A 14,743-nucleotide genomic window follows, 5' to 3' on the forward strand; every position below is an offset into this window, starting at 1 on the left:
AATAAGTATACAATGTCAAATAATAGCATGGTTACGAAAAAGATGTCAATATGGCTATCATTATTGTTGTTCATTATATTTCAATAATCATTATTGTTCATTTACACTCAGTTTAAAAGAATACTTGAAGGTAAAAAAATAACAACACTTTTTGTATGTAGTTGTGTCTTGTTTAAAAAAAGGAATACAGTAAAATAACTCGGCCGTTTGTTAAAAAGGTTGCGCGGTGGTTTTCAATAAGTAGGTAACTTAAGTTTGGGATCAAATCTAGTTTAAGTATCAAACTTGCAACTTAACGTAATTCAAATCAGTTTAATGTCCCAAAGCCTTCCTCCAGTTTTCAGTTTATAATGATATCTTCTTACCAACTTCCTCAGATAATAGTAGATCTATAGTAGTTATACTATCATTGCGGTCTTTGCCTTCAGAAACTATGTGATAGATTGTGCCGAATGCTTTATCTATCGTTTATCACTCTCAACTCCGGCAAAACTGTTAAGCTTCGTTTTTGCAGCCTTGGCTACATAATCCTAAAAACCGGGTGACAGCTGGTGCTGAGATTGTCCCCAATCCCCGTATTCACGTAATGATTAAGGGTCACCCTTAGACCCTGAGTTTATGCGATACAATGCACAGAATGGTGTTTAATTTCAGACCTTTGTCAGTAAATTGAAGGGAACGGAAAACAAGGAAACTCGCTCAGCTGTACTTAGGTACGAAAAATAACGATGCGGAGTGGAGAAAAAAAGATTTTACTACATATTAGGTATATGTTTGGTTGTTAGGTACTTAGTCACGCAAAAAGGGGTACCGGGTTAGGGTGAAATTTAGAATACCTACAGGTTATAATAATTTAGTACATAACTACGTATGTAGATTCAAAAATATGATACTCCAGCATATACCTAGTAACTAACCTTTGAACTTTGCCCCACCTTCCCTCATTTCGAACACTTGTCAAAGAAAATAATAATACATGATGATACAAGTACAAAAGTAGGAGACACCTATTCGCACAACGTGTTCGCACCTGTATCGTACAACGTTTTACACTTGATGTGTACTGTAAAGATTTTCAAAAAACCGGCCAAGTGCGAGTCGGGCTCGCGCACGAAGGGCACCGACTTCAAACGTACCAGTTTGCTAGCGCATATAAAACGAGATAATATTTTTTTTCCTTGTTTGAAGTCGGTTTTACTTTTTTTTATGATTAATTTTATTTTTCCATTTTTAGTGTTCCTTCATCTGTCCGGCCAAACTGTCACTAAAAATTTTTGCACTTCGGGTAAGTTTCAAGTTTCAAGGTTTGGATCTAAGCTATCAAGATTTGAGGAGTTGGACCTCATGGAACCCATCATCAGAACTAGACCTTAACACTCCTTCGGAACTTACTTGTGCTTAACAAATGTAACGAAGAGGACTTAAATCGCCAAAATTGAAATATGCGTTGTTAAAGAGTCCCGTTCTGGTCATCATCAGTAGTTCTACTTCAACAAATGGTACTATTTTGGATGAAAGTTCTTGGTTTGTTGATGTAAATACTAAAACCGATATATGTATGCCTACTGGATCCCTTCATCAAAACTGGGAAACAAAAAATAATTTTCCAAATCGGCTCAGAAATGACGGAGTTCTGAGGTAACATACCTACATACAAAAAAAACGGTCGAATTGATAACCTCCTCCTTTTTTTAAGTCGGTTAAAAAGCTACCCGGCCGAGCCTTTATTGGTTTCCTTCACGACATATTCCTGTTTTTTTTTCACGAGTACTTATTCCCGTGTTCTTTTATTTAGCACTTTCCTTGTTATACCAAAAAATAAGCGCGTAATTTTCAAAAGTGCTACGGTTTTTCCTTTGTCGTAATATTGATGTAGAAAGGTTCTGGTTGTATATACTTATACGTATATTATGCTTATACAAACAGAACCTTAATAAATTATGCTAAAGTAACTCTGTCTGTTACTTCTTCATGCCTATTAGATAACTTGAGGTCCGAAGCCTTCCTCGAACATCGACATAGGATAGTTTTTATCAATCATCATCATCATCCCACGCAGACAAAGATGCGGGCCGAAGCTAGTCTATACTAATATTATAAATGAGAAAGTGTGTCTGTCTGTCTGTTACCTCTTCAAACTTAAACCGCTGAACCGATTTAGTTGAAATTTGATATAGAGATAGTTTGGGTCCCGGGGAAGGACATAGGGTAGGTTTTATCCCAGAAATCATCCTTTATGGGGGTGAAAAGTGGGGTGAAAGTTTGTATCGGGAATCGATAAAAAGCAGGTTGGATAAAAAAAAAGCTACCCAAATTACTAACTCCACACGCAGACGAAGTCAAGGGCAAAAGCTAGTAAAATTATAAATGCGAAAGTAACTTTGTCTGTCTGTTACCTCTTAAACCGTTAAACCGATTTAGATGAAATTTGATATGGAGATAGTTTGTGGCCCGATGAAGGACATAGGATAGTTTTTAGGGTTCCGTACCCAAAGGGTAAAAACGGGACCCTATTACTAAGACTCCGCTGTCTGTCTGTCCGTCTGTCACCAGGCTGTATCTCATGAACCGTGATAGCTAGACAGTTGAAATTTTCACAGATGATGTATTTCTAATTGCCGCTATAACAACAAATACTCAAAAGTACGGAACCCTCAGTGCGCGAGTCCGACTCGCACTTGGCCGGTTTTTTATCAATCATCATCATCATTCCAGGCAGATGAAGTCGCGGGCAGAAGGTATGTACACGGATAGCGAATTCTGAAATATTATGTACCAATACTATGTGTATGTGTCTACTTACACGATTACTTACAATGATTCTTACTGAGCAGGTTAATTTTGAAAATAGACTACGCTTATACAGGTATAAATGTATACTTACGCAAAATGAAAGAAGGCGGAGATAAATAAATAAAACCAGAGTAAAATATAAACGGAGCAAGTGATTTATTACTGGTATAAAATTAGAAAATTATTCAGAATTCAGTAAAAATAAGCTACACTCGCGCGTCCGGTAAACTGTAACAAAAGAAAGTTAAGTTATTAGCAAATATTTTTACAATAAATGTGCGCATTCCTGGGTCCTCATGCAGTGACATCTAATAATTTAGGCTATCAAAGTAAAAGACAACCCGTTACTCTTTTATTTGCATAAAATTAGAGTTGATAGGTAAAGCCTGGCAAAATTCTATCTACCTCAGATAGTGTAAGTTTCAAACAGCTTTCATACTCGTATGGCAATAATGTACGTATGTCATAATATACATATATCGGATATATATGTATATATATATATATATATCAAATAAAATGTCAGTACCGGTCATGTCTAAGACCAATTTCAAATCATCGTTTACTGAACATATTTAAATGGTAATCAATGCTACGTCCCTTTTTATTTGTTTTCGTTCAAAATAGTACATTTTGATGCTAGTGCGGAAAGTATGTCATTTCCGCACGTGTATCGAACGACGTTTTTTAATACATTTGCGAAAAAATAAGAAAAACAACAAGTAAGAGATTCTACTTTTATATTATTAATTCTGTGACAATATCATTGACATTATGAAGAGGTGTTTTTTTAGCTTTTATTCGACTAGAATGGATTTTGTTATTATTATTGAACCCACTTCAATGAGTTTTTTTTTCAAATGCATGTTCTATAAGACAGAAACAATTTAAAAAAATATAAAACATTGTACTATTATTACCTAAATATCGTTATTTACGATTATTTGTGTATCGTATATTTATAAAAACAATATCGAATGTTGCCTTTGGAAACTTCAAACATTCTTGCAGTAAGAAAAAAACGCCTCTTCTTTGACAGGCGTTCCGTTCCATTCAGACAACTTATTAAGATCGGTTTTTCAACATTAAAAAATAAACGTATTATAAAACTTATAATGATGAAGAGGTAAGTAATAAAATATGAAATATGCATACCTTTCGTATTCTTACATTAACAGTAGGTTTTTATGTTGATTACGACGTTTAAAGGAAACTAATATTAACACTCATCAATAAGTAGTCATGAATTGGAACAAGTATAAATTTAAAAAAATTGGAAAGTAAAAAGCACTAGTTCGCGAAAACCAACTTTCCGCACGTTAAACAGCCACGAAAAGTAGCAGTTTTTGAGCAAGTACTGTATTAAAAAAATATTTTTTTTTGCAGTTTGGGAATATTTTTTGGCATGTATGTGGTAAAATTGTTTCGAAATCTTTTCCTCTTGTTTACATCAGTGAAATTTGATCACTTCTCACGTCTGTTGTCAAAAAGTACCTACTCGTAACTACTCCTTGCCAATAAAACAAATTAGTACCACTGAAAATCCGCAACATGGTGAAGGTGCAATAAGATCTAGTTAGGCTTTACATTTTAACATAGTAAACGCGCTACGGGGAAACAGTGAGCCTGGATTTAACAGGTTTAATAGGTACGAGTGATGCGTCCGACATTGTGAAAGTCGAACGTAAATTCCTCTTTGTTCACAATTGTATTATTAGCATAAGCAACACTTTCAAAACACATTATGAATACCTTCCGAATGAATGCTAACCTTGGCACTCAGTTCCATGAAGTATAAACATGAACGAAAAACCGAAGTGAGAAATCTCAACCATGTCATTAAAAAGACACAGCTTAAAGGATTTTACGAGATATTATCCTTCCCAGCAACCCGCGCTTTAGAGATAACTCTCCGCTTCTGAATCCAATTTAAAAAGTTCTTTGAGTCAAGGACGTTGTAAACTTGACTCAGTGTGTTTGCGGAAGGGGAACACGAAGAGGTTATCTCAGTTTTAGGGTTATGTCTACAAAAACAAAGACTTTGAGACGTTGGATTTGCTAAGTCAAGAGATTAACGATTCAAATAAGTAATTACCGGGTCTAACGCGATAGTTTAGTGTTGTTTACCAATATCTCAATTGAAATTTTGCTGGGACGTCAGTCTTCCGTGACCACGCTAGTGCAACCTAGTTGAAACGTCGGAAAAAAGGTAAAATAATGAAATCTAATCGCGTTAGACGTTTAAAAACAGCTTAGGATAGAATCCTTTAATGAGATGGCGGCAATTTGGAAAAGTTGTTAATTTAAGGTTCATGTATAAATTATCAACTGATCAGTTGATAATTTATAGAAAAAGAAGAAAGAATTTTGCCGCAAAAAAATTTATGCAACACTAGTTTTATTACACCTTGTATATAACAACAGCTGCCCTTTCGTTTCAGTTTTTAGATTTTTTTACTATTATACGAGTTAGGAGCTTTAAAAAAAATGTATGTGGGTAATTTGGTTTTTGCTCCTTCTATAACAATAAAAAAACTCGAAAAAAGTCAAACGAAAACATGGCTTTGGTTAATATACAATGAATATATGTTCTTAGTGCGATATGCCAAGAGTGATAATTAAAATTTACATTTTGAATACTGAAAAAATTAAATTTATTCATTCAATGTTCAAAATCAAATAGATAATTTTACGCATCAACTAATAATACTTGTAATATTCACAAGATTTTTAATTTACGAAAAAAATAAAAAGAGAGGTTTCGAAGTTTTTTGCCCCTGGGACGTGGACTTGCTCAGGTAAACTATGCTCAACTAATTATCAGACTAAAACCTTTTACCGTTCTTTTGAAACTAAATTACCTTATTTTCGTAAAGGTGACATTGTGTACCTCTACAGTTTGGTATTTATTTAAGCAACAATATTGTTGAAATACAATATATTTATCGTTTAAAGGAGAAAAAGTTCAGATTGTAACCATATGCCTGAAAAGTTTTTACTCATTTCAACAGTGCTCCATAAACAAGCAGGATTTTATGTATGTATTTTTATCAAAATCGGGTACCTACTAACTTTATGGTATAAGCGTGGATTAATTACGATAAGATTTAGATGATGACACATTTTGAGACAACTTTATTTTGAGACATTGTGTCAATTTCTCCAAAAAATATTATTGATTCACGGATATGTAACCTAGACGCTTGCTTACCTGTGCTTGGTGTAGGTGCCAATGCGGTGGTCGTGGTGCATCAACGATCTGATAAAGATTGCAGGAATCTTTGAACGATTCTCAGTGCGATGCAGATTTTTGGGCAATTGATTTTCAGCTGGTATGATGATCAACAGGGAAACAAATATTCCATAAGGATACTTACTTTGGCGACATGAGATGGAAGGGCATCTTCCTGACCGCTTCCTCAGCCAGATCAAGTGGGAAGGCAAACTCAATCATGTTCTCATTTAGGCAGTCGTTGTAGGTTGATGCGAGCTGGCAGCGGTCCGACAGGCCCTCGATGGAGTCCAGGCACATTCGGGAGACGCTGTTCAGTTTGCGCACCACGCGGGACTTCTTTCCGTTCACTAAGCTGGCGAGGTGAACAAGGAGCTCACGGTTTACCTGGGGACAAACGGAATTTTATGTGACTTGTAATATTAATACGGGTGACCCAGACTGCAAAAATTGCGTAGGCAATCTTACCATCCACTTTAAGGTGCATCGAGATCTAACGAAAGCACCGCGAATGTGCTCGTATGCTGGGCCCACTAATTCTCTCGTGCAATTACATAGAAGGTACGTGCAGTGTACGAACGGCACATTCGTCAGATTTCGAAAAAATAAACTGTAAAAAAGCACTCGGCGTCCTATGAAAGTCGATCTTCAGCAAACTTTACACACTGTGCAGCGAACTTTTTATTTATTTTTTAATAACATTATGGCACTAATACGCATGCTACAAATTCTACAGAAGTAAGTCCAATGTTAATCAAGCGAATAATTGAACACACTTCTAGGTCTATTTTATGTCTGAACTAATATGCTTCAGCATACACGCAGCCAAGCACTGGAGCGTAGGTATCACAGATGCGGAATTATTGAAGTACGTACGTCTTTGATATAAGCACAGCTTTAAATGATCATACCTACGCAGCGTACTCCAAATGCTGGCATACATCGGACTTTACAGAGTTAAGATGCGTAAGTAGTGTTAAACATGCATAAAATCTATTAAGTATTCCTCAAAACTTGACTAACCTTCCCATGGTTGATGACATCGCTCTGCTCGAGCATGCACGCAGCGAAGCACTGCCCGGAGCGGGTCACGGGCGCCGAGTTGGTAAAATACGCGCGGACATCCTTGGGCGTGGCACGCACTCGGATCACGCAGGACTGCGCCATGCGGACTAGGGCATCTAGGTGGCCCTGGACCTGAGGAAAATACTTCGGTTAGGACAACTTTGACATGAGCAATATTAATAAAACTAATCGATATCCACCCAATATCGATATCGATATCGATGTTGAATCTAGGCTGTCAACTACGAGGACATTTTAATGAAAAAGAGGAAATTTCGTTGTTTTATGTTGTGTCCGGTTCCTACTATCTCAGTTACGGGAGCCATTGTCCTTGGCATATTTTTAAATATTTCAATTTAGCTGAAATATATATAATGTTTGCAGGTAATTTCATTCTCAAGGACAATATATGTTATCTTATAAACAAAATGGATTTTAACGGCTTTACCATTATGTTTACAATATTCCTCATTTAGTAGAAATTAGCAGGAAGGTAATAAGTATTTAAGTGAGGTTGGAAGTGGCCAGTGCAATTAAACATTTTATTATTTTCCTGCTTGCCCTACTCTGCTCAGCGTTCCGCTAAGTACGGTTTTTTAACCCAAAAGTCACGAACAGTACTTGGAATTATTTCCAGTAATGGAAACAGCAGCGGCTATAGAGCAGGTGTACGGGTGGTTTAAGCGTGCGGCTTTCAAATTAAAATCTTGGGATAAATAGCTTTTTTAGGGTTCCGTACCTCAAAAGGAAAAAACGGAACCCTTATAGGATAACTCGTGCGTCTGTCTGTCCGTCTGTCACAGCCTATTTTCTCCGAAACTACTGGACCAATTAAGTTGAAATTTGGTATTCATATGTAAGTTTGTGACCCAAAGACGGCCATGTAACGTAAACAAATGAATTTTAAACACGGGGGCCACTTTTGGGGGGTTAATGACAAAATTAAAAATAAAGTTTTTCAAACTGTATCGTTTCAAACTGTTTACATATCAAATGAAAGAGCTCATTGTGAGAATCCTAAATATATTTTTTTTTTATAATTTTAGGATAAATAGTTTAGAAGTTATTCAAGAAAATAGGCAAAAAATGACCATTCCCCCCCTTTATCTCCGAAATTACTGGGTCAAAAATTTTGAAAAAAATACACAAATGTACGGAACCCTTGGAACGCGAGTCCGACTCGCACTTGACCGGTTTTTTAACCTCGACTTTATTTAGGACTAGTATTTTAGGCGTCGCAAGCGTTCATATGTAGCATACGCTAACTGCAATAACTAAACATGTGCAGAGGGTCTGAACCGTGTAACCTTAAAAATATGGACTTTTGCAGCTACCTACTACCATGGGTTAAAAAAGGGCGTTACTTAGTAGGCCGACACCAGGAACCCGATTATGATTTTAATTTCATGTTCTGTTGTGGGCATGTTATAGGTTTGATTTGTTAGCTGTGTGTACATTTCTGGAAATCGGATTTTCATTTCATGTTCTGAAACTGATTGATCTGTCAATAGTGATATTTTATTGGACCAGAAATTAAAATCAGAAGCGCGATCCAGACAATCAGCATCTCCTCTCTCCTCTCCAAACACGTGTCAAGTTTTGTGCTTTCTTTTAGTGGTGGTTTGCTATATATATTTATGTACTATGTGCGTACTTATTCCTTTTCGCGCTGGGAGGATGGGGACATTAATTGCATGCAGAAAATACACAAGTAAGTGGTTAGCACTAATTGACTCTCACTTTATTGTATCGCGAAGCAAAGCAATGTTAATGTTTTAAAAATTTGGAGGTCACACATGACAGATATCATTTTAGGCAAGCTTTCGTAATTCAATTCGTAATTCATCCGGACACGGATACGTCGGATTGGGTTTCTTTAATATATGACATGATAATCTGCGTTACATTCATGACTGTAGTTCTATCTTTCTTTTTCAGCCTCGTTTCTCTTCAACGATAACTGTTTATGTTATGAGTAAAGAGTGGACTCAGGATGGAAGTGCGCACTATCTTATGCAAAGCTCTTTCAAGAAAGGTCTCACTGGGGAAGAGATAATCTATCCTACGAGGCATAAACCAATGAATAAGCAAAATATTTAGAGTCACGAGACATTTTAAGCTTTACCATTTTTCTTGTGATAAAATTTTTCTCGAATAAATACGTTTTTTGATTCTTTTGCGTTTTGCAATAAAATAATTTAGATAATTTGAATGCAATTTATTTGGCATGAAAGTTCTTTAAAATTGGTCAGGCAGTAAGAAAGGCTTGAACTATGTGCATATAGCTACATTTTATAAGTCAATGGCGATCAGACCTATAAAACCAAAGATCATATTTAGCCCTTATCAAGGTTGTTTTCTTCCTTCTTTAAAAAGCTGCTTGCAAATACTTACCATGTCCTTAAGTGTTAACGTCGCAAGCTAACTAAGCCAATAGTATTTTATTCGCTAGCCGAAACTAACGACTTACATTGCAACCGTGTTATAAAGCACTAACGAGTTGTAAAGGATATGTTACTGCACAAAATCTCAAGTACTTGTACTTACGAAACTAAAATTCACTTCGAAACCATTATAAATACCTCCGCAATGCAAGACCTGTTACTACGAGTACCCAGGTGTTGCATAGACTATAAAGTGCTTCTAGTTTAGTAGCTATTATTTACTCTAGCCAGATGTTTCAATTCGTGGAGATTTAAAGTAATATCTAGAACTAGATCTTTGAACTATCTTTGCTCAAAATTAAGTAGTTGTACTCACGTGCCATACTACCTACTTGTATAGAAAAATGGATTCTTATGTTAGGGCACTGACTGTACATCGCTCGCGACACAATTACTGCCAGCGACCCCGCTAGGCGGGTTCTCTATTCGTAAGCGCTTTTAGCTACGTACGGGTTTTCCCGTGTTATCGGCTACACTCGTAGCGCATAGCTCGCGCAGGCACTGAAGTGGGAGCCGAAGCCATGCAGCATACGCAAGCGATGTGCATCAGTCTTTACGACTTCCAATATTTTAGACGGGGGCTTTCTGTGGCTTATTAATTTGTTAATTACCTTAGGATCCGAGAAGTCTACCAAGGCCCCTCCACGTGGACTCGCGAACGCAAGTCCTGGCAACAGGACGACGAGGAACCTGATGAACTGCATCGTTCTATATGAATGAGTTAAAAAATTAATTATGTTTTTATTGTAATTTTTATGTAAGGCATTAACACATTGCGTTTTTGCAGTTTGCATAATATAAAAAATAGTACCAATTAAAACAGAGCTGATTAAAAAAAAACTTCAAGGTCAATTATAGAAACTTCACTGAAAAAGGCAATATCTAAATTTAACCCGAGTACCTTTCAAGATGAACAGCTTCAGAGAAAAAATGTCACGGAGAAATCTTAAGAGAAAATTTACAATTTCCTGCAGGCGACGGTAACGAAATAAATGTCTGAGATGAAGTTAGCTGAACGCCCGTCGACACTAGAACTTAAATGCTCTGCTAACGAACCGCCGAGACTGTAAGGGACGGGACACACGGGACGGGGCGGCGACGTGCACCACCGATGCACTGAGCGCGGTTGAAACTTTGTATCTATGAAATCAATGTTCAGTTTCTTACTATTCTTGACCAAAAAGTATTCTGTAAGAATCTATTTTGATAGACAAAGGGAATTCAGAGCCCATAGACAGTGAGATCTGAATTTAAGAGGAATAGTAGGATGGCCCTATTTATGACAATATGGATAATCGAGTCGCAAAACCGTGCACGATGACAGGCCACACAGCGGTTGCAACTATAGACCCGTATTTTGAAGTAAATCGTAATAGTTTCAGTGAAAACTACTGAACATATTTTTATGAGGTTTTTACCTATGAATAGAGTGATTCTTGAGGAAGGTAAGGCGTATAATTTGTTAAGGTTTTGAGTTAATTGGTTGAAATATGACGATATTTGCTAATGAAGTCAGAAAAAAATCACGCTGGCTAAGAGCTTTAATCGAAAACGCTGCCCAACCCATTTGAGATATAACAACACAATGTATGGTGGAATTGTCTCTCTTTCATTGGTCTACAAAAAAGTCCGCAATGGTGTATGTCTATCTTTTAAGGATAACTTACTATACTCATTCTTATCCTCTACAAAAAGATTTCATAATATGTGGTATTTGCAGCACGGATACAGTATTAATAATTATCAAATTAAATACGTCGGTTATATTAAGCATTTCATTCAGATTACACCATACAATTTAAATGAATATCTCAGGAGTAATCGTAAATTAAATTTCCATTTCGAGCCATATAACTTGTACGCTAACTTTCTATAGTTGCCTATTTTTACCACCCTATGCGCTGCGATCGCTTTACTTACCCCCACCATGCACTTCGCACGGTGCCAATTGCCGCGAAGCATAAAGTGGTGAAGAAAGAGTTGGAGTGTTTTTTATTAATCAAAAAATGGGTATCTATTTCTTATTATAAGTCGTTGTAGTAGTTGTCTACCTCTAGTTTCATTATTGTTGTCTCTGTAAGTATTTGTTTATTTTATCGAGGTGTGTAATGTGTATATTATCTGTTTTATTAATAAAAGTAAAATAAGTAGTAAGGTGAGTAAAATATTACATTTAGAATTTATATTAAACGGAATTCACTTATTTCATCAAACTCACGACAATATAAATTCGAGGAAATAACTACCTTTAGTCAACGTGAAGGGACGGTCTCGAGCGAAGTTACGATGCGCGGCGCAGAATCGTTCCGTGTGTTCTGTGCCTAAATGAAGAACAATGAGAATTGTGATAATTCTGTTGCCTTTATTGTGCACCAGATGCACGCATTACGTTTCAGCTATTATCACGTAACTCCGCGTATTGAGGATCTTTTTTTGTTCTTAATTGTACATTTTGGAAAGGTTGTAAACTGTAAGTATTTGCGCATTTGTTATGCGTAGACCCTTTACAATGTTGGTACATAGTGTTCGGAACTTATATTTTAAAATGAGTACTTGGCCTGTGTTTTACCCATAATGAGGTTGACTGTCGACCTTGTCAAGATTACAGCAAACCATTGGATGAAGTCAGAGTACGACCGGTCAACGTCATTCGGCTGGCAAAATGATGATGAAAAACATCAAGACGTAACTTAAAAAACATCTTGTTTTCAACAAAATAAACATCTTATAAACCGAAATAAATGTCATATATGAAGGAAAAAGTGAGCAAGGCCTCCAGTGTCCTCTGCATTCGCGGCAGATACCTCTAGACCGCTCGGGCATCGGGCCACGGTGGCATAGGCCGAAATTCTTACACAAATAAATCAACTTACGTAACATCCTCGTAAAAGAAAAACAAAATACGGCGTTGTTGCATAACAATACGAGAGCACGTTGGTACAAAAAAAAGAATTACGGAGGTTTATATTTTCAGCCGCCATGTGCCAGATAGTTGTGTATAATCGAAATAATAAAAAGCATTTGAGAGTAGCGTCTATTATTTGCCTGACGCCTGTATTTTAGCACTTTTAAACCTAGCTAGGCCAAGTAATAAGAAGGTATAGAGGGAAATGCTTGGATCACAATTTTTGACTCCGTAACTTTGTTTTTGACAGTGCGAGACTTATGATTTCGTCTTGGCAACATTTTACATAAAAATGTTTTTGGTGGGATTAAATATTCAGAAATGCAGATGTTTCAATGGTTGCTACATTGTTATGCGTGGTGGGTCAATCTATCCCGTGCCTGCAATAAAGACGTTAGAACTAACATTATTGTCGATGTACCTAGTTATACGTCGCGAAAGTATCTGGCACAATTCCAGTTACGGAGCCATAATAGCGTGTGATATATTTTAAGTAGAGTAATAACATTTTCAATGTTAACACCCTACAATGTAATAAAACTATGAAAACGGATTATATCGCGTATATTGAATTCGCGTATTTTGGAATATACGCCGTACGCGATATAATTCGATTTCATAGTTTTATTTCATGAGTAACTATCGCGGTAACCGAAGACAATATTACCCTACAATGTGTTGGTATCAAGATAGTTTTTGTTCTGGGGAAGGATATAGAATAGTTTACAACCCCAAAATCACCCCATCAATCCTGAAAGGGGGTGGAAATATAGAGCGTTAGGGGGAAAAAGGGGGTTGAAGTTTGTATTTGTAATCAGTAAAAATAGATTGTGTAAAGGATGCCTCCAGATACGTATTTCAGGTTTTTTTTTATAGTAAATTACTCCCAACTCTTTAAATTAGGGGATGGAAGATTGTCATAAGTAACTTACAAATAGAAGTGAAATCCCACCAAAAACATTTTCATGTAAAATCTTGCCAAGACGAAACCATAAGGCTCGCACTGTTAAAAAGTTATCAGATCTCTTGTAGAGCCAAGCTTCTAACTCTACAAGCCCTAACTTTACAAACTACACCTTAGTCAAATTATGTGGCTTGGCCGTTTCATCATTTTACTAAGTTGGGTTACTTTCTGCCAATTTGCCTGACTTCACCGTGCCTGACTGTGCGTGCGTGCGTGCGTGTCGGGTGATTATATTGCGTTATGGTCTGAGAAAAAAAACCTGTTTTAGCCTATGCGTTTCATTCCATACCATAAGGTCTATTCCCAATCTAGCTCTTACACTTTATCTTTACTGTGCATAGCCAGCAATAGCCTCCTCCTTCTCGCCCTGAGGACCGCGAAGTTGGAATCTCGACACAATACTGCGTCTGCGGCGGTAGCACGGTCGCAATTTTATCGCCTGTCACTATGCCTGCCTGTCACGTTTTAACAAGTATGTAAGTGCGAAAGTGACGCGGACATAGTGACAGGCGATAAAAATGTAACCATGCTGCGCCCGCTGGAGACCTTCACCAAGGAGGAGATTTGACCGAAGTTCTCTGTTATTGCGGGGTTGCGAAATGTATCATAGTGTGTGTTTTGTTTTAAGATATATGTATGCCAGTTTTAAGGTTGACTATGGGCCAATAGTTGCCTGAAAATAAATATTTTTCATTTACATTCATTTCAGTACTCGGGTAATATATAAGATTACCCATACAATTTAGATGTAAATAGTTGTAAATATGAAATACTGTATTTGACATGTAAAACTATGTATAATAAAGGCATAAATGAATGAATGAATACTCCAAGAGGGATGTGTTGCTTTATTACGGAGAGGCAGCTGTCACCTTCCGGCTCCAAAATCACAAAGGCGATATCACGTTTGAAAAGTCGAATACACAATATACACATACATACATCATGTTTGTGGGTTTCCAACCGAAAAGAAAATGAAGTAGCTATTACGTATATAAATGTGTCATAGGTTCTTCCATCATTATAAATACATGTTAAAACTCTCTAGGTTAGGTATGTTAATGATAAACAATTTGTCATCAAATTTGTGAAACGATCTCGAAAATGCAAATTTCATGTAAATTGAACATAATGAATAGCAGAATTATACTTTACAAAAGGTTTTTATGTTAATGAACATTACTATTTTACGGGGACCTAATTTTAAAAGCAGCCCTATTTTTTTTATACAAAAGGGTCGTTTGCTGTATCTAAGAAAATATTTAAGCTATTTTTCATGAAAACGGTCTGTTTAATATATGTAATGGATTTCAAGGAATGACCTAAAATATTGGGTGAAT

At 36.6% G+C, this 14,743-nt stretch overlaps 1 protein-coding gene across 1 annotated transcript; it reads right to left on the reverse strand.

The window, feature by feature from the left end:
• Positions 1-2,934: 2,934 nt before the first annotated feature.
• LOC134747204 (uncharacterized) lies at positions 2,935-10,578 on the reverse strand. The gene is made up of 5 exons (XM_063681802.1): positions 10,436-10,578; positions 10,146-10,242; positions 7,049-7,222; positions 6,171-6,412; positions 2,935-3,021 (listed from the first exon to the last, which is right to left on the reverse strand). The coding sequence occupies exons 2-5, from the start codon at positions 10,236-10,238 to the stop codon at positions 3,000-3,002; spliced, it is 531 nt and encodes a 176-aa protein (XP_063537872.1). The 5' UTR covers positions 10,239-10,242; positions 10,436-10,578; the 3' UTR covers positions 2,935-2,999.
• Between the last annotated feature and the right edge of the window lie 4,165 nt (positions 10,579-14,743).

Source organism: Cydia strobilella, chromosome 14 (genome assembly GCF_947568885.1).
Source record: "Cydia strobilella chromosome 14, ilCydStro3.1, whole genome shotgun sequence".
NCBI classification, from domain to species: Eukaryota; Metazoa; Arthropoda; class Insecta; order Lepidoptera; family Tortricidae; genus Cydia; species Cydia strobilella.